This window comes from Brachionichthys hirsutus, chromosome 19 (genome assembly GCF_040956055.1).
Source record: "Brachionichthys hirsutus isolate HB-005 chromosome 19, CSIRO-AGI_Bhir_v1, whole genome shotgun sequence".
Classification (NCBI taxonomy): Eukaryota; Metazoa; Chordata; class Actinopteri; order Lophiiformes; family Brachionichthyidae; genus Brachionichthys; species Brachionichthys hirsutus.
The window spans coordinates 6,519,459-6,538,777 of NC_090915.1; the positions used below are offsets into that span (position 1 = coordinate 6,519,459).

The following is a 19,319-nucleotide window of genomic DNA, read 5'->3' on the forward strand; positions in this document are numbered from 1 at the left end:
AATTTATATTATCAAATTAATGTAGAATGAATATTCAGCATTCGCAGGCAAATAAATAATTTTTAATGTCACTCACTATAATGACAACAAGAACCACTACCATTGTATGTTCTAAAGAAGATGTGAAAAGGATGATGGTCATACCTCTTTAGAAGTCTCTGCAGCTTCTGGGAATCGGGAGAACAGAATGAGATGGTAAAGTGTGAAAGACAGACTAATGTCCTGAAGACAAGGGAGGGGCTGCAAGCAGGAGAGACAGAAAGGAAAGGAGGGAGATCAAGAGAACAAATTAGAAAATGGCCTCACGTTATCGCTGCTGGCCTTGTGACACACTTTCAGGTAAAGGCAAGATAAAGCAAAAACTTTGTAATCTTGGCGATTTAAATTTTATTTTCTCCTCCACCTTCATTTTTTTTGTCTTTGAAAGTCTTATTCTCGGTTAATGGAGAAAAAGAATTCTGCCTTAAAGCAATAACCAGGTTTGATCAACATAGTTTGATTAATTCCACAGAGTAAGCGATGCTCCACAATTGGCTGAAAAAGGTAGCGCTAACCTGAATGTATGGAACATATTATAATTATAATGATTATAATTAGTGAAGAATATCCCTAAAATTAGGTCACAAAGCTCTTTACAAATACTATTCCTTGATCTGTGACACGATGAAGAGTCAAGTTTCTGTGTCAGTTATCCAGACAATTATTGTTATTGGCTGTTTTTGCAGTTACCTCAAATTTTAGATATTTCAATTTAGCCTACAGTCTGTGTATTTATAACTAAAAACAGGGATTCTCAGTCCGTTCTTCTTTCTGTGTTCAGGAATCATCCTGCAGCAGCAGTTCTGGCTGGGGATGGGAGACCTACTGTTTAAATGAGTTTATATATATTTTTTTACCTGTTAAAACAACACAAGATTACAAAAAATAATAACAATCGATAGCCCCATTCTTTGTGGAATGTTTATTTACTCTACATGGTTGTTCAAGAGATTGTATAAAATAAAAGACACAACTTAATTTACACTGAGGGACATTTAATTACACAAAATATGTCATATGTCTGGAAATAATAATCATTGGTTGGCATCTGCGAAGTGTCCCCTCCTTTGTCCCACTTATACAGGCCTGCTGTCCCACATTTGTGCGTTAATCTTTTTAATCTCGTTATTAGTTTGCTGCGTAATCCTAATTCTGAGGACAACATGCTTGAAACCTCCATATAAAACTTCGTTCGTGTAATAATGACTCGGACAATTAAATTAAATTAAATATGAAAACAAAATCACGCCGACGATAATTCTGAAAATAACGTGCGACAAGTAAACGCCACACACGGAAGACGCCCATCGGCGCAGCACGTACAGCGACGGGACCGTCACGTGACGTGGGTCCTTTTCCGCTGGCGGTGCATTTGAGGACTTCTGTTGTGCGCGCCGGTGAGAAGTCCGCATCACCCAGCGCGGTTCTGACGGTAAAACGCACATGTCATCCGAACCAGACGGGCTATCGGCGGACAGGTGAGCTGGCGGAAGGTGATAAACCTTCATCGTGCGTGGTCTACCCCCCCTGATAATCGATACCGCGCTCTGATCAGAACAAGACCTCCTTTCTGTATTGATGACTTATAAAGTAGTAAACGCTGTGGGACAAAACAAAAACAAAATCCGCTCCACCTCCGCACGCGTGCGAAAAGTCAAAGGAGGTAGAAGAAGGAAAAGTTTCTGTGTTTTCCTGTCTTTGTTGGAAATTGCGCGCTTCCGCCGCGTCAACATGGCGGCTAGCGGGAGGAAGCCAGGCCGCTGAAAGTTCAAACGGCGCTTGGAGGTGTCGTATCGATCCAACATTCCCACGATGCGCGTGTTCGATCGGTGTCTCTCCCTCCCTCCACCAGCATGCCGCTGCGGGACGCGTCCTTCCCGAATGTCCGGAGCTCCACGATGTCCCAGCCGAAGACGCTCAAACGCAAGTCCCGGGACCCTCCCGGTGAGGGTGTGGAAACCGAGTGCACCCCTACCGAGCTGATCCAGCAGTGGTCACCGGGCCACAAGTTCCAGCGAGTCGCCAGCAAAGACAAGGAGAACGACTGCAACCCGTTCGTGCTGGCCAGGAGGCCGAGGAGGCGGAAGGAGCCCGGCTCGGGTAAGGGGGGGGAGCCGGTTCCTGACCTCCCCGGAAAGCGGCGTGCGCGGAAACGTTAACGGTTGCGTCTGCTCTCCCCTCCTCGCCGTTCCAGGCGTCTCGTGTGACCACCTGCCCGACGAGCTGCTCCTCAGGATCTCCTTCTACCTCTCCCTGCGGGACCTCCTCGGGATGGCCGCCGTGTGCAAGCGCTGGCATCGCATGGCGTGAGTCTCCGGAGGGCGTCGGGGGAGACGCTCCTCCGTGTTTTATCTTGGGACGCGAGATGAAGACGAGACGTGTGTGTGTGTGTCTCAGGTTTGACGAGGCCCTGTGGCGCAGCGTGGATCTGGAGGGGTTGACCCACGCGGACGCAGCTCTGCAGCAGGTGCTGAGGAACGGCGTCCGACGGCTGCGCTGCCCTCGTTCCTTCGTGGAACTTTCGCGTTTTGCCGGTTCCACGTGAGTCGGGGGGGCTCGATCTCGTTAGATGAGATGAGATTTAAATTTACCGTCGTTGCTCGGCACGAGTAAAACGGGAGGTTTGGCACGAAGCTCGTGGGCAAATAAACTTTTAAAGTCAGATTATTTATATTCCATCCTTTCTACAGAATGAACTGGACTTGTTCACGGGGAGTCTGATTGCCTCGGTGGTTTCGGCCCCTTCTTTGTTTTCTGCTCCAACAGGAGTACAAGTATCGAAACTCTCTACCCGTCTCTCAGAACTGAAGAACAAGTCCAGTTGATTCGTCCTCTTTGCTATTTGTGACGTTGCTTCCTCGTTTTAGAGACAAAAAAAGGACCATTATTGACAGAAATAATCTGTTCCAGCCCGCTGCAGCTAGCTGAGCTGGATCTCTCCAGCGCCATCATCCCCACCTTGGCTCTGGAAAGCATCGCCTGTCGCTGCCGGCTTCTGGAGAATCTGAGTCTGGAGGGCCTGCAGCTCTCCGACGCCATCATGAGGTCGGCGTCATGCCGCCGCCGCCGCCACAGAATGACCTTTCAGCTCCCCGTGCAGCGCAGCCTTCAGTATTTGCTTTTTTTTTTTTTTTGTCCCTCCTAGCTCTCTGTCCAGGAACCCTCGCCTGCTGCAGCTCAACCTGGGCGGCTGCTCGGGCTTCTCTGCCGCCGCTCTGGCCGCCGCGCTCCGGTCCTGCTCCAGGTCAGCTCGCCGTCCGCTTCGCGAGTCCGAACCTCACCGTGAGGATTAGGAGCCGTCCTCCAGCCGCGTCTTGTCCTGTCTCCCATGCAGGATAAAGCAGCTGAACATGTCCTGGTGCAGCTTCGGCGGGGATCACGTGAAGGCCGTCGTGGACAACCTGAGTCCCACCGTCACCCACCTCAATCTCAGCGGCTACAGAGAGAACCTCGCGCTGGACGGTGAGCGCTCGGCAGCCCCCCCGAGGGTTCGTTGTGACGCGGATTAATAATCTGGACTGTGTTTCCAACAGACGTGAAGGTGCTGGTGACCAGATGCCCTCAGATTCAGGTTCTAGATTTGAGGTAAGAACCTTTCCTGAACCGTTTCAGAGCCTCGTCCGGTCCGGCGTCGGCGTCCCGGGAGTCACGCTGGTTCGTCCTCTGTTACAGCGACAGCACTCTGCTGATGGCCGACTGCTTCCCCGTCCTCCAGCAGCTGAAGCGGCTGCTGCATCTGTCCCTCAGCCGCTGTTACCACATCCACCTCGCCGCTCTCACGTGAGTCGCCTGCTGCTTTTTTAGGCTCTGGGCTCAAGTTCAAGCGCCTCCAAACGGAACGTGTGTTTCCTCCATTCGCAGCGACCTGGGTGAGACGTTCCCCGCGCTGAGCCTGCTGGAGGCGTTCGGCGTCGTCCACGGCAGCCATCTGCCCTCGCTGAAGAAGGAGACGCCCCGCGTCACCATCAACTCCAGGCCGTTCTCCGACGTCGCCCGGCCCACCCCCGCCAGCAGGTTCGCCGACCCCCTGATGTGGAACAGGAAGTGCCGTCTGAGGTTCAAACTGTAACCGGCGCACTTTCTTCTTGCCGAGTTCATTTCTGTTCGGGGTTTGAAATGCTTTTTTTTTTTAGTCTCGTCTGGCATGAAGTGTACTGAAATGCCGTTTGGGGGGAGCTCAAGGGACCGGTCGCACTCGATGTCTCTCCGAGTCCGGAAGCGTCAGCATTCTGACGCCTCCGGGACCGTAGGGCCATTTTTACCCTCCGGTACAACAGCAGCAGCAACATTTATTTTACTGCTGCTTTTTAAAATTCAATAAAGTCGGTTTGAAATAAAAGCGTTCGCTCCCACACGCGCGGCCGTCGTCCGGTTAGCGACTCCAGAAGCGCGTCGCCGATTGTGTTTTTAGACAAACTGTCAGATGTTGAATCGTGGATATCGAAGCAAAGCCGTTGGGCGCTAGGAGCCGGGGCCTTCGTGATGAAGTCGAGATTCGGGGGGGCGGCTTTTTTTTGTTCTTCTGTTCTCATCCCTTCCAGGTATTAACGATTTTAGGAAACTTAAGCTCTTGATTTTGGAGTTGCTCATTTTAAATTCCGTGCTTCTAAAAATGATCAAATGTGTTAAGCAAAGCCTTCCCGTTTGTTCGAATGTGTTGGCATGAGCCTTCAGAAAGTTCCGGGTTCAAGTTTTAAGGGAACCATTGTTTAAAATGTTCAGTTTACATGTTGACCCGGAACGTTGGGTTCCTCGTCCATTTTTAGGAGACGGTTGGAGAATGTGCCGTTTCGAGGGGAAGTTGATTTTAATCTAAATCACTGTCTGGATCTGGAACATTTGTTTTACAGCCTCCTTGAACAGATACGTGTGGCGTCTGTCTGTAGGATGATCGTTACTGAACCCGTGAGCTCATCGCGTCTGTAGATCAGCACCGTCGACATGTCAGTCGTGTGCAACAGTGAACTTGAATGCAACTTGTCCAGTCCGAAATAAACCACTGAAAACAAAATGGTGCCGATTCTTCACCTTTGGTGGAATTCAGATTTAGTGGACACATGGACCTTTTTCATTTAAACATCTTGTGAAACTTCATGAAGTACGCTGTATTTTCCTCAGATGTACAATATTCAAGAATTGCAATCCACGGGGATGACTGGAAGTTTTTTTATTTCATCAATGAAATGCAACCTTTACAGGATTAGTCAAATTTAGCCTGTAGTATTTGAAAGGTACTCTTAAATCTAATTTTATTGAAATATTCCACTGCTGTAAACCTACACCGCTCGAGAATTTAAAGCACCCAAAAAAATAAATAATCCAAGAGTCGATGGATTTTCACAAGAAATTTGAAGAATTCAATTAGAATTAAACTTCGCAGGCTTAACAGCTTGTTCAAAAAAAAAAAAGGAAGTTTAAAAAAGAGCTTGACAGGAAGGTTCTGAGTCAAAAAGTTTGCCCACCCCTGGGTTAGACAATACTGCTTCAACAGCACGTCCAACGCATTCCATGAAGGGTTACGAGACATTTCTGTGAAGCAAAGTCCTCCCACGATCACAGACTACAGGTTCGAATGGCTAGAAAAAAACAGATTCCAAAAACATCAGCAAACCTCGTCTGCGCTTTCAGGAAGCGGCTGCGTCCCTTTCAAAATAAACTGATGGTTTAAGCATCGCGTTAAAAGCCTTACATCTTCAGAGGAGCCGGAGGACTCGGGACAGAAGGAAGACAGAGAAGCCGGAATAATGGATCCGATTAGATTTAATCGACCAGAGAAGGACTTCCTCCCTTTTTTTCTGGTTCCCTCTGAAGAATAAAGAGCCCCGCCCTTTTCCCCATTCTGAATCAGTTTTCCAGGAGAACCGTCCGGAGCCGATCCTCCTCGCTCATGCTGATCGTAGCGATCGCCCCGTCGTTGAACTCGAATGAAGTCCCGCCGTCCACCACCATGCAGGCGTCCCAACAGCGCGACCGAACGCACACCCTGTGTGCGCAGCAGAGACGGCACAACGTCAAAACGACCAATCCGTGAGCTCCTTCAACGAGCGGGCGGGGCGTGTACCGACTTGCTGGCGAAGCCTCTCTGCCGACTGCTGGAGAACACTCTGTTGACGATGGGCTCTCTGATGCTGTAGAACAAACGCCTGTCGTCCGGACCGAACACCAGAGCCTCGTTGTATTTGTCCGTAACTACACACACACACACACACACACACATCAAAATAAAAGTACCCAAACACCTACAGCTAGAAACGTGGGGAGGATCTACTCACCTTTTTGAACGAAGTCTTGATCAAGCGGGATGTCGAGACCCGTTTGGGATTTTCCTGAAGCGAGGAACACCCTTTGTCATTTGTGTCCGGCGTTTTAGAAACCGACCCGCTTTATTTCCAGCAGATACACCTACCGATGTTTAGAACCTCCCCCACAGCTTGCTCGACGAGTTTGTTGATGTTATAAGACCTGAGGACATGAAGACAGGAAGACGGACAACCGGCCGAGCGTTAGGGGGCGGCATTACTGCAGGCTGCAAACAGAACCACTCAAAAACGTTGGTAGAGATCCCAGTAAGAGGTCTGCAGTGGCACCAGCTACTTTTTATGGGTAAACAGTAGAAAAAGTACACAACCCAGAGTACTGTACTAACTTAAGCCGGCCGTGAGTCACTTTTACCAGGCTTTGGATCCTGTTCCTGTGCAAATGCTGAGTCCTGAACTCTTCTGCTTTTCCCACTGGCCATCATCCACAGAGATCTCGTAGTAAGAAGCCCTACGAAGCAAGAGGTTAAGATGGGAGGACGTTAACTTCACCCTGTGTTGGACAGAGACGAGCGTTACGATGGAGGGATGGGGGGGGGGACGGGGGGGACGGGCGAGACGGACGCACCTGGAGGACAGAGACTCCCCTATGAAGATTTCATTCAGGCTCCTTAAAGGGAGGAGACTGGGCTTGGAGTTCTCATCTTGCGTTGCTTCACCTGAGAAATGAAATGTCACCGAATAAGAATATCAACCGTCCCATCGGGGACAGCAGACGGACGACGCGCACAGAGCGGACTCGTACTCCCGTGGGTTTCCGTGGCGACGCTGCGGTGAGCCCGACTGTGCTGCTCCAGGCTCAGTTGCTGCTCGTGCAGGTCCACGGGGGTGGGATTGATCCCCGTACCCTCGAGGTGCAGACGGATCCTCTGACGCCACAGCCACCTGAACGCAGCGCAGGACAGGTGAGCACAGCTAGCCTCCGACTAAACCAGTGGGCCATCCCATAATCGTCCCATTAACGTCCCTAGCCTCTGAGCCATAGTTCCGTGAAACCCGATCACAATGTTTTTACAGGTTCCGAGTCTTTCCCAGCGATTACATCCCACGATTAAATGATTAAAGCTTTCTAGAGGTGTGAGGAATAAAAAAAATAAACCCAAGTATTAAAGAAACAGTTCCAAATTTGAGATTAGTGTTAGATTACGAGCAAGAGAATTAAAAAACAAATGACTAAAATGAGCAAAATATGCAGTCCTACAAAGTACTTGCACAAAATATTTCAAAATGCGACAGATCTTCAAACAAAACCTAAATATCAACATTTTGAGACACTACCTCAACGCCCACGATATTTCATGGGTGGAAGACAAGTGACGAAGCATTGGGGGGGGGTGGGGGGGGCAGCACGTTCCTCAGGCAGGTGAAGGACCCACCTGAACTCACCGCGGCAGAGCTTCTCCAGCGCCTCTGGAAAGGCGTGCGTGTACCGCACCGGCAGGCACAGGTGACCTTCTGACCTTGATTCGAGGAAAGACACAGAAGACGAACTCGGCTGAAGACGCGGGGGGGTGGGGGGTGGGGTGGGGCGTTAGACCGGAGCAGCTCCCGGGAGCCGACGGAGTCGGGCGCTCGGGTCCGAACCTTCCGACGTCTTACCTCTCCGGGTCCGTGTTCACGCCGACGACGGGCTTGTCCTTACTGAGAACCTTACTGGCAACCAGCAGCATCGTCCCGTCGCCTGAGAAAACAAGCAGTCAGGGGACCGGTATGGTGGATCTGAGGCTTTAGGGGCCCCCCCAGGTCCCTTACCTCCAGCAGAGACGATGGTGTCCGCCCAGCGCACCACCCCTTCATCGTACTCTCCCCTCTTCACCACTCGCACCTCAATGCCTTTACTCCTGCAAAAGACAAAATGACAGAACCACAAAGAGTTGCAAAAAGCCGCAAGGGGGGACGGGGGACGGGGACGGGGGACGGACATCTTACCGGAGGCTCCTCACAACATGCTCCACGTTCACGGTGTGGATGTTGTGTCTCTCCAGGAGGCCACTGTAGCTGGAGCCCTTCAGAGCGAGCTGTAAACAGACAGGTGTGTGTGTGTGTGTGTGTGTGCGTGTGCGTGTGCGTGTGTGTGCGTTAATTAATGGGCCACCTTTTTGCTTTGCGCGGACAAACAGCTGCAGCTGAAAGTTACCAGCTGTTTGAAGTCGTCTTCAGAGAGCGCCGCGTATCGATACCGCTGCTGCTCGAACTCGTACCGCGTCGTCTTCGTGACGACCGCCACTTTCTCCGGTCTGAATCCGATTCCGTCTGCTTTGAATCCGATTCCGGGCTGCGAGGAGCTGCACGCCGCCGAGGCGCGGAGCGGCCGGAGGGAGCTTCCGCGCAGCAGGCTGACGGCTCGACCCCCGAACCGCAGCAAGTTCACCGCTGAGCGTCGAGCCATTACCAGGAGCGACCGCGCAACCGCGACATGTCCCGTTAGAAGCGCTCCGCCGGGGGGGGGGGGGGGGTCCCGACCACGGAGCGGAGGCTATCAGAAGGTCACCAGCTGCACGGAGTTCCGTTAGCCGCCGGTAACTCGGTGCTTCCCCGTCTCCCCCTTCAGAGGACCAACTAAAACAGCACTTAGCTTCGAGCTAACTCGCTACTCTACTAACATCGGTGGGATTAGCGCTACGTTAATGAAGAAGCTAAAAGTAGCTAGCTAGCTCGCCACACACACCGCATATCACGCACACGCACACGCACACGCAGACCCCTACCACGAACCGACACGCGCAGCGGTTCAGTATGCGCGACCACGCACGAGAACCCCCCCCCCCACACACACACACGCTAGCTGGATTTGCGGCGCTAGTTTAATCTGATTGGACACGTGACTATCACATCAAAGTGACGTGGCAGTGACGTCGTTTCCGGCCCATTTCTCCTTTGCGCTTGATTCAAGTCAAAAGACAAGCAGAACTTCTGTTAATACTTTGATCATTTTTGATAAATCATTGTTCAGCCAACAAAGACTTGAAGATCAAGCTGTTTATTCATCTTATCCGGCTATTCAGACCGAAAAACGGACATTCTGAAGGGCAGACACTGTTCTGGGATATTTGGGGGGCACAGTGCTATTCTTAGGAGACAGTAATGGACAAAGCAAAGACAATGTCAGCCGTAGCCCTACTAGTGTTCTGTGAATGGCATCTATTTTTAATTTGTTTGAGAGAAATTATTTCCCATTTTCATTAAATCAACGTACGAGTCGCTGATTGATGCAAGGGAAGGCATATTTTCCAATAGGAAGCCCCTAAATACGTGTTTTAATGTGAATCGCTTTAGCCTCAAGACAGACCATTAGACAATCAATGGGCAAATTTGCATTCCATAATTTATTCTGACACAATTGAGAGCAGAGCAGATAAGAGTCACTACTTTACAGTGGAAAGTTTAAAACCACAAAACTTCAATGACCGTATCGTGTTTTATTCCAAAATTTAATGTGAAGCATTTCATGTGTTAAATGGACGAACCGCAACTGAAGCTGAAAATATTATCTTCATTGATCATGACCTTAGTCTTATTTTATACAGTTCACCATTAAACAGATATACGATAGCTGTCAAAAAGGTGAATTCATTCAACTTCATATTTAGGACAACTTAAATATTTACCATTCCAGCATCAAATAAGTTACACAGAATTTTACAGATGCAGGATCTCATCTGACACCAACACTTGTGTTAGCATATTGGCACAATTACAATGCAGAGGATAAGGCTGTGTGTGTGTGTGTGTGTGTGAGAACTGTCAAATTCAGACCATCCAAACTCGACTGTTAATTTAAAGTGTGTGAAAAAAAAAAAAGGAAACCATGAAGTCCTTACAACACTTCTACGCTTGTTTAGTTTCTATAAATGTCACAGTAATCAGCACTGTGGGTCTGGCAGAGTTCCTTCCAGGTCAAATCGGTGCACAATATGGCAATGTAGTGTCTGCAGATCATGTAAACATAGAAAAGAAAAAAAGACAGACATGTGCTCCACACATTAGTGCCAATCACCTGTAAGGCTTTGGGTGCTGCGGGGACGTCCGGATCTGCCTTCGTCCAAACTAGCAGGTTCCTAGAAATAGCTGTGAAGACAACGGCACCCGTGTGCAGCCTCCACCTCCACACCGCATGTCCCTAATCAGAGAGCCCCCGTCACAAAGGCTTCCTTTCACATTTCGGCACGGTTTATTTAATTAGAGGACGCTGGGTCGAGGTGTTTGAGGACTCCTCCCACCAGGTGGAGGCTTCCGGTGACGAGGACCTGGATCTCAGCTGCGCCACGGAGAGGAGCGGCTCTGGCCGTGACGCTGGGTTTAACCGGTAAGACGATGTTAGCTGGGTTCGCCACCACCGAGTCCCTGCCCTGAGTGATCCACTGGAGGGCGCTGAGGATGCAGGGGAAGACCACAGCGTCCCCTTTTATTTTAGGGCCCAGAGGGCCCTCCTCGATGAGGAGCTGCTGACCTTTGTGGCTCCCCAGGCGGTTGTGGACATGCCAGCTGCGCTCATTGTCCAAGCAGCGGGTCAACATGTTCTCAACCGAGACATTGAAGTTCTGCTGGTCTGAGAGACGGAGGACAGACGGCTGATTAGGTTCACTTTCTTTTTTTTCCTGCACACAAGCACTTTACTTTTTTTTTTTTAAACACAGTCAAGACAGAGGACAGGGATGACTTAAAATCTTTTTTTTTTTTGGAAAGAGAGTCAACAATTTCCCACTTAGTAAATTTCACACAGAAGTTGATGTTCAGCTACCAGATGTCAGAAAGCAACGGCTCGATGCTCTCACCTGCATTACAAGAAGCGATGGCTTCAGTGATGTTGGGGCAAAACACAGCAAAGTCAAAACGACACGGCTAAAAGAGACAAGAGAAGATCGTTTAGACGTTTATTAGTGGTCTCCTCCTGCACTACAGAGGAGCGACTCATCTCCAAACCAGGTTAAACATCTATTTTATTACTGCTACAAGATGCAGATGCAGTGAAACTACTTTATGCCCGACACAACTGGAGTTTCACATTTCAGCCCGACGGCGCAAAATCTGCATCAGATCTGGAAATTGCCAAACAATTATTTCAGCCATGGGGTTATAAACGGAAAATGAAAACTACAGATTCACTTGTTTGTTTTTCTACTAATATTTTCCAACTACAACACCCACGACGCTCTACTCTGCCGCTAAGACAATGGCCTCTGCTGTGCGAGCTGTACTTACCGTCAGTAATTTAAGCAGAGCCGCCGAGTCTCTCTCTCCTGTGGCGTTGAACAGCAGAACTCTGGCCACGGGTCCACTACAACACAACCATTTAACTGTCAGTGATTCTGTTACACGAATGTATTCGCTCTCAAAATTCAAGTCAGCCCAAGACCCAGCTTCAGATTCTTATTCATCAAGACCCATCCAGCAGTTTTCCCGTAATCCTGCTAACAAACAGACGAACGCCGTCAACAACAGAACGTCCCTGGTGGAAGCAACGGCGCACAAACCCAGTCTTGTTCAGTGTAGACAAAGAAGAGTTCCTGCTCTCTGCTGCCGCTCTACTGGATAATCTGTAAAAACAACAACTGATCATGAGGGACAGATATTCACCTTGCGTTTCTCTCGTGCTGAGCGGCAGCCTCCCTGAACCAGTTCACGCAGGCCTGCATGCTGCGCATGGTGTGAGCCCCGTCCAAGAAGTAGGAGACCGCGCCGTGCTTCACGGTCTGGCTCCGCCCGGGCCAGTTTGTGTCCGCCAGCCCTGAGACCCAACAACACTGATGAGACCACAGCGTCTCGGGGAACATCACAGTTCTGTAAGGAATCAACTTGAACACGAAAGACACCGTTTATACATAATTGTGGTAAATAATTCATTTACTAGGAAATACCCCCCTCAATTAAAAAAAGAAACATTTGCTTTAGCAGCGTTTAATTTAAACACTTAGAATAAGTTCCAAAAAAGCAGCAAACCAGAACAAATATAGAACCCGGCGGGTATTCGGTTCTAATAAACAGCGACGGATTATCTCCCTCAACTCACCTTTCACCATGATGGAGCTGGGCTTGAAGGGAGACGCCTGAAGGAGACCCGCGTCCTGACCACCGGTGGGGGTAAAGCTTTCATCTGCTGAGATGGGACATCACTATCATTTATGGTCAGACTAGTTTCTGTCCCCCCTCCCCCCCCCCCCCCCCACACACACACACGAGCAGAGGAAAGTGGCAACCACACATTATCCGGCTGTATGTGTAATAACAGCTACCCACTACTGAATGCGATTACAGCACTGTAACCAGTACTGATGACCGTGTGTGGCTAGTGAGTGCTACACCAGTTCTCTTTGACCCACCGTATACAGGTCAAATAATCCCACCTGGATTCCAGCGTCTCTGCAGCCAAGTATGGCTCAGCTGGAGGGCCAGGGAGGCATTGCGGTGCTGGTGCTGCCCCGCCAGGCCCAGACACAAAGGTCCGTAGTCCACCTGGTACTCCTTCAGGTCTGGGCACACCCTCAAAGGACACTACAAAAGGAAGTTAAACATCAAACGGAGCAGCAGGACACGGGGCTTCAACAACAAAGACTCGTTTTAAGTTCCACACCCTAACGAACTATGTGAAGGATGATAAAAAAAAAAACAAGAGATTTGTTTATGTGTTTGTGTAAATCTCTATTAGGGTTCACCGCGTCGAAGCCGTTCTGCTCGAACCGTTACTTACTCCTATCTCTGCGGCCCTGTCCTTCAGCACAGCCGTCGCGTCCTCTGGCTGTTTGACGGTGAAGGCAGGAACTCCTGGCTGAAACAGCAGCAGCAGCAGCATTATTAACGAGAAGAAGAACACGCTGCACACCGAGGCTCAACAGCGGGCAGGAACCACGGGTCGGCGACACGGCCCTAAAGTGATATCAGGGAATGTTACACCATCCTGATCCAATCTGGTTCTACTCGACCACAGATCCGTGGTCGGAGCGCAGCAGTGGGAACACCGGTTGCACGTTAATTAACGCAATTAAAGTTAATTATTAAGGAGAAAGCCGATTCTCGGCTTCCGACCAAACAGGTTTTAATAACACAGTTGGTAGAGGAGGATTGGCCGACTGCTGTGCTGCACCCAGCAGGCAATGATCAGAGACTGAACCTGACGCAGAGCATGAATGTTCTTTGTTGTGTGCAGCAACCAGAACAAACTGAAACGCATCAAAGCTGCAGTTCAGCTTCTACACTTTAACTGTTAAACACTGTTCTACCGGGTCCGAAATGTCTACAGCGACAAAGACAGTGAAAACACCTCGACTACCTTCGGTTGGGTTAACGACCGGTGATCAAACGTTTAATCAGATCACAAAGTCCCACTTTGCGATGACTCACCTTGAAGATCCCGCCTTTCTGCCAGGCGATCTTATCAATGGTGTCTCCAAGAATCTGAGTGTGGTCTATGCCGAGAGAGGAGATGCCACAAACCCACGGCCTCCTGCCGGGATACAACAACGAAGAAGAGGAAAAGAAACACATTAGTAGCATTACTACACTGACAAAACTAGCTACAACTTCTATTGTGGTAGAATATCAGTCCCTATGTCCAATGGTTCACCAAATGTGTAACTAAGCTAATAACTGAAGACACATTGCGTAATTATATACTCAAAACGTTTGAAAATCCAAGTGCGTTCATATTACCAAGTACCACAGAGTACGTCTAGTATACTACCACAATGCAGTATACTAGAAGTCTCACCTTATAATGTTGGTGCAATCATAGGCTCCACCAATCCCAACTTCGATTACAGCTACATCCACCTGAAGACAAGTTAGTCGTCAAGTAAACTAAAGTATTTGCACTTCTATCCGGCCTGAGGATGAGGATACTAGCAGTCCATCTACCCAGGACTTTGATCCAGCGCAGAAATTATAATACAAGATGAATATATTTATTTAGAATAAATGTCTTTAAAAAAAACTGGTATTTCAGTCATTCATTATTATAAATAGCTGTAGTCGTCATACAAGTATTGGTACTAGAAGTAGTAGCCGTAATGAGAACAATTCCAGAAACATTCTTTACTCCGCTCATCACAGCAGCTTTCACGTCTTTTCAGGTATTGCAAACAGAACATAACTATGATGGTCAGATTTGCTAAAACACGGTGTTGCTTTGCTTATTTCACTACCAACACACACACACACACACACACACGTGCGTGTTTTTACTGACGACATGCATACAGACACTGATGCGTCCAACAGGTGTACCTTCTCCTGGAGAAACACGTGGAAGGCCAAGATGGTGAGGAAACGGAAGTAAGCCGGCATCGCCCCGTCGTGGGCCTCCTGAAGAGGAGAAGAGAAAATTAAGGCTGGAAACTTTCCGTCAATAATTCACAGCGGCAGCTGCAAACGTTACGATGGCTTGCCGTTTAAATTTAAAATCATTCGGGTCTTACCTGCCACTCACTTTTAACCTGAACATTCAAGATGGACAATTAGATGATAAATCTAAATTTGCCTTATTTAGATGAATAGAACCGTTCAATGTCATAAAAATCGGATCTTTATTTAGTTCAATATCCCATTTAAAGCCGAGCACTAACGGAAAAAAATAAGTACATTTAAAAACTGCAATCGCGCGGCAGCTCCTTTCAACATTTAGTGGCGCCCTAAACAGAAACAGAGAGAACATTGACCTTCTATCGACTTTGGTTTATTGGTTATATCGCTTCAGAAGTTGCGTTTCCGGTTCTTCCCTTCCTCCACACGACCCAAATAATCAGTTCTACAAATAGCCAACAATTAAGATTCAAATTAGAAGCTGCATTGAGGTCATGTGACCAAAGTACTGCAAGCTGTCACATGCAGGCCCCATTCACCCAAACATGTCTTTATATTCAATTACATGACACAGCTAAGGTCGAAGTCCTGCCCAGTCACGGAATACAAATCAGATAAAAACAAATCAAAGACTAAAGTTAAACCGGCGAGTCATTTTACCGAAGGAAGCGAAGGAGCAGCACGACCAGTCCAACAACGGCTCCAGTCTCCAAAGGGAACCGTTCACAGGACCTACCTTCGTTTCCTCCAGTCGACCATACACCTGCCAGAAGTATTTAGCGAAGAGCTCTTTTCCGATTGGCTGGCCATTGATTCGAATCCTCTCCCTGACTTGGACCAAATGCGGGGAACTGTGACCAAGAACCAAGAAGGACGCATTCGTATTGTGTGAATTACTTTTGGAACTTCAAAGGAGGCCAAATATTTCCTGGATACGCAAATCAACCGTTTGAGTCTTAATTCAAAAGAAATCGACAAGACGATAGTAACGACACCAGTTTAGATTTCTTATATTCTTTCAGCTAATTTCCCCCCCAAAAAACACTTAAAAACTTAACATTTAATGCATTTGCAAACTTTCTTTGCACTGGCAACTGAATACAGAATAGATAGGGGCCAAAAATAATAATACATTTTAGTCTCTAGGTTACCGGTACGTAACTATTTATCTGCACCGGATCATTTAAAGATCCGACAGGAAAATATTTCAAGAACGTTCCTCGTGCACAGCAGACGGTTTTCCATGTTCAGATAATTCTCGGTCCCTTCAGGGGCCCCGTAGCGACGGGTTTACGTCGCATTTATCTGCTGCAGTCTCACCTGTAAAATCCGGTGCTGAAGCCGTGGCCTCTTAAAATCTGCTCGGTGAAGGCACACGTCGAACCCTAAGAGACGGAGACGCCAACACAAGTTGTCCAAACAGTTTTGTCACATTCGAAGAACACAAGTTCGGGAAAACCTCCCGTCACGGCTTGCAGAGAGCTCACTAGGGAAGGAACCGAGCATTTCAATTATCTGGAAGTCAAACGCTCCTTTCCTGTATTTAAATCAAGGCAATATGTGACTTGTCAGGATCACATATTAAGTGGGACGGACACACACACGGGGACACACACACACACACACACACGTCAGCTCACCTTGCCCTTTGTCCCGGTCACATGAATGATATTGAGAGGCTCTAGATCCTCCACCTTTGACGTACACAGACACACAAGTAAAGCATAGGTAAAACTCGGGGGAACGTGTACTCGTACACACCAGACGAGTGTACCTCCTGTAATCTTTGACGTCGTCGTCACTTCTCTAATAACCCGTCCCGCTTTCTATTTGAGGTAATTTAACTGACTCACTCCAAGTCGGGCCCGTTCCAGGAAGCCAATCATGGCGTCCAGCTGCAACTGAGGGTTGCTGCGCTCCCGCCGTACCTGATCCAGAGCACTGGCATTGGTCTGCAGCGTGTTCAGAGTGCAAACGGCATCCTGCAACATAAAGGGAAGCGTTAGAAGCCGCTATAAAGTCGACATCACAAGCAAATCGTCATCCAGAAGCTTGGAACATGCAGGAAAACACGCCGTTTTCATTCAACAAGCACAGGTTCAGTGAGAAGCTGAAATCAGTCAGGGCCTCGCGACTGACGGATTCACATTCCTCCTGAGCCTCTCACCAAATCGGACATTGTAGTGTTAAGCTCTCTGGTGCATTGTGGGAGGATGTTAGGAGGTGAAACAGTACGACACATTATAAGACATCGGAAAATAAGAGCAAGTGAGAAATGGCTTGAACAAATGCCGACTGCCTGGTCTGATCACAGGATTAAATGAAGTTGCCCCAGTATATATACATATATATACACACACACACACACACACACACACACACACACACACACACACACACACACACACACACACACACACACACACACACACACACACACACACACACACACACACACACACACACACACACACACACACACACACACACACACACACACACACACACACACACACACACACACACACACACACACACACACACACACACACACACACACACACACACACACACACACACACACACACACACACACACACACACACACACACACACACACACACACACGCTAAGCATAACTAACCAGCTGCGTGTGGCAGTTTCATATTTACTGTAGTGGCACGAGAAGACTTATTATTATTATTTCCATGACTGTTTTGGATAGTTTGCTCAACAAAAGCAACTTAAATATTTGCCTCTTTAAGAAACCAAATCAATAAAACACTCCATGTAAGGGTGCCGCCTCACCTTTGACATTATTATACAAGTTAGTGGAGTGATGTCGTCGTGGTTACCGCCTCCGAGCGAGATACCTTATGCATTTTGATTCTCTCTGATTCGAGCAGCACCCACTTCCTCGTACTCTCTTTTGTTAGCAGTAAATAGCAATACATTTAGCTTGTGTTAATTAACAACGTTACGATACCAATTTACATCCGGTTGTACGTTCGTTCGCTTATTTCCCATGAGCCAAAGGGGACGCAACATGTGTTACAATTATTAGATTAATGGAGTGAAAATAACAATCATTTTGGAGTCCTTACTCTGAATATCAATATCTAGAAAAGGACTCGGAGCACAAATAAAATAAAATAACCCAGTGTTATATTTAAAAATTCCTGGATGCACATGGTGACCTGGATCTGGAGCAGTTTCTTTCATAATCCTGCTAAATAATTATCAACTTAATTATAGCTCAGGTGGATGTGGTGAATGTAATTTTATAAAAAAGAAAATAAAGTATACGCTAAGCAAACCAAGGCAGGAGTTTGGCATATGCTGCCATAACTGGGGTCTTTATTTTGCTTCTTAAACCGAACAAACAACGACCAACAGCTGGTTATATGATTAACTTGCGATAAACCGGGTAAACATTCAAGCTAAACGTTGCACCGAATGAAAACAGTCACGACACGGCCGCTCACAGATGACGTCAGAGTTTCACGCACGGCTCGAATGTGGCACCGACGCTGGAAGCCCAACAGCGAGTCGTCCCGGCCAGCCACGCTCCATTAGGAACGCGTCCACGCCGCTCGCCAGCCCGCTAGCTGCCGGTACAAAGACAGCGGACCCGCCGCCTACCTGGTACTCCATGCCCGGGACCTGACGCGCCGTCTTCGTGCTGAAGCGACCGACCGACGGGCCCGCCGACCTGCTCTGACCGGCTTCCTTTCGAAGCCGCGCGGCAACCGCGGCCCCCAGCAGCCGCACGCGGGACATGCGCGCCATCGTGCTGTCACAGGAAGCTGGATGCAATTACAGGGACTGTCGTTTGCATATATGCCATGACGTCAGAACACGCCCCCAAGATTGATGAACTATAATTCCGATGTTCATGTTTACTATTTTTATTCTTGAATTTTACTTAATTCACAAATACTAAAAATATGTAAAACAACGCACACAGTTTGTTCTAATTTATTTATTTTACTTTATTATTTAATTGTAGACCTATATTATTTGCTTGGTTTTATTTATCTTACATTTTTCGAGTGGTTGTTCTATGTGATTGTTGTGTACCTGACAATAAATCTATGATTGATTGATTGAATGTATAGATAGATAGATGATAGATATGAATGATGTAATGAAGCTATATGGGTTGCATGTAATGGTCTTCCAACTCACACAATATCCAAGGCTGTGACAACTTTTCCTTCACGTCTCCTATAGCCCTATATGTCATCTATAAGTGTGTCAATAGACAAGTTGATGAGACCCCGCATTACCTCCATCTCTCCGAAGGAGGTCCTAACCCTAACCCTGACCCCAGGCTTCAAAGAGGACACACCATCATTGACAAAATACTTTTATTTTGAAAAAAAAAAGGAGCCGTTATCTGATTGCTCCACTTTCATCAGACCAACATTGAACTTCATTCAATGCTAAACCACAAAAAGTAACAAGAGTGAACAAACAATCGCGAGTAAAATCTGGGTTACGTCCAGAGAATATAAATTTTAAAGGTGCTCTGGAACCATTCGAGTGAAACACATTCTTTTGGTGTAAAATGAAGCAGCGCTGAGCAACACGTAAAACCCTTCAGGAATGAACTGTACATTTGTGTTTCAGGACGAGTCACTCCCAAGAGGGATAATATTCTCTGTA

The 19,319-nt window shown here is 47.9% G+C and overlaps 3 protein-coding genes across 3 annotated transcripts; 1 reads left to right on the plus strand and 2 right to left on the minus strand.

Annotated features, from left to right (window-relative positions):
- Positions 1 to 1,892: 1,892 nt before the first annotated feature.
- skp2 (S-phase kinase-associated protein 2, E3 ubiquitin protein ligase) lies at positions 1,893 to 5,038 on the plus strand. Its single transcript, XM_068753087.1, has 9 exons — positions 1,893 to 2,139; positions 2,234 to 2,345; positions 2,437 to 2,580; positions 2,950 to 3,084; positions 3,185 to 3,283; positions 3,374 to 3,501; positions 3,573 to 3,624; positions 3,712 to 3,819; positions 3,901 to 5,038. The coding sequence occupies exons 1-9, from the start codon at positions 1,893 to 1,895 to the stop codon at positions 4,106 to 4,108; spliced, it is 1,233 nt and encodes a 410-aa protein (XP_068609188.1). The 3' UTR covers positions 4,109 to 5,038.
- A 159-nt stretch (positions 5,039 to 5,197) lies between these two features.
- nadk2 (NAD kinase 2, mitochondrial) lies at positions 5,198 to 8,773 on the minus strand. Its single transcript, XM_068753338.1, has 12 exons — positions 8,494 to 8,773; positions 8,286 to 8,374; positions 8,109 to 8,197; positions 7,956 to 8,037; positions 7,733 to 7,816; positions 7,067 to 7,241; positions 6,925 to 6,986; positions 6,712 to 6,807; positions 6,446 to 6,501; positions 6,312 to 6,365; positions 6,105 to 6,228; positions 5,198 to 6,022 (listed from the first exon to the last, which is right to left on the minus strand). The coding sequence occupies exons 1-12, from the start codon at positions 8,743 to 8,745 to the stop codon at positions 5,884 to 5,886; spliced, it is 1,302 nt and encodes a 433-aa protein (XP_068609439.1). The 5' UTR covers positions 8,746 to 8,773; the 3' UTR covers positions 5,198 to 5,883.
- An 891-nt stretch (positions 8,774 to 9,664) lies between these two features.
- Positions 9,665 to 18,440, minus strand: fpgs (folylpolyglutamate synthase). The gene is made up of 15 exons (XM_068752894.1): positions 18,294 to 18,440; positions 16,505 to 16,633; positions 16,292 to 16,345; positions 15,972 to 16,036; positions 15,388 to 15,502; positions 14,577 to 14,654; positions 14,062 to 14,123; positions 13,695 to 13,797; positions 13,045 to 13,122; positions 12,701 to 12,848; positions 12,367 to 12,453; positions 11,934 to 12,084; positions 11,559 to 11,634; positions 11,132 to 11,198; positions 9,665 to 10,905 (listed from the first exon to the last, which is right to left on the minus strand). Exons 1-15 carry the CDS (start codon positions 18,438 to 18,440, stop codon positions 10,532 to 10,534), a joined length of 1,734 nt encoding a protein of 577 aa, XP_068608995.1. The 3' UTR covers positions 9,665 to 10,531.
- Positions 18,441 to 19,319: the final 879 nt, after the last annotated feature.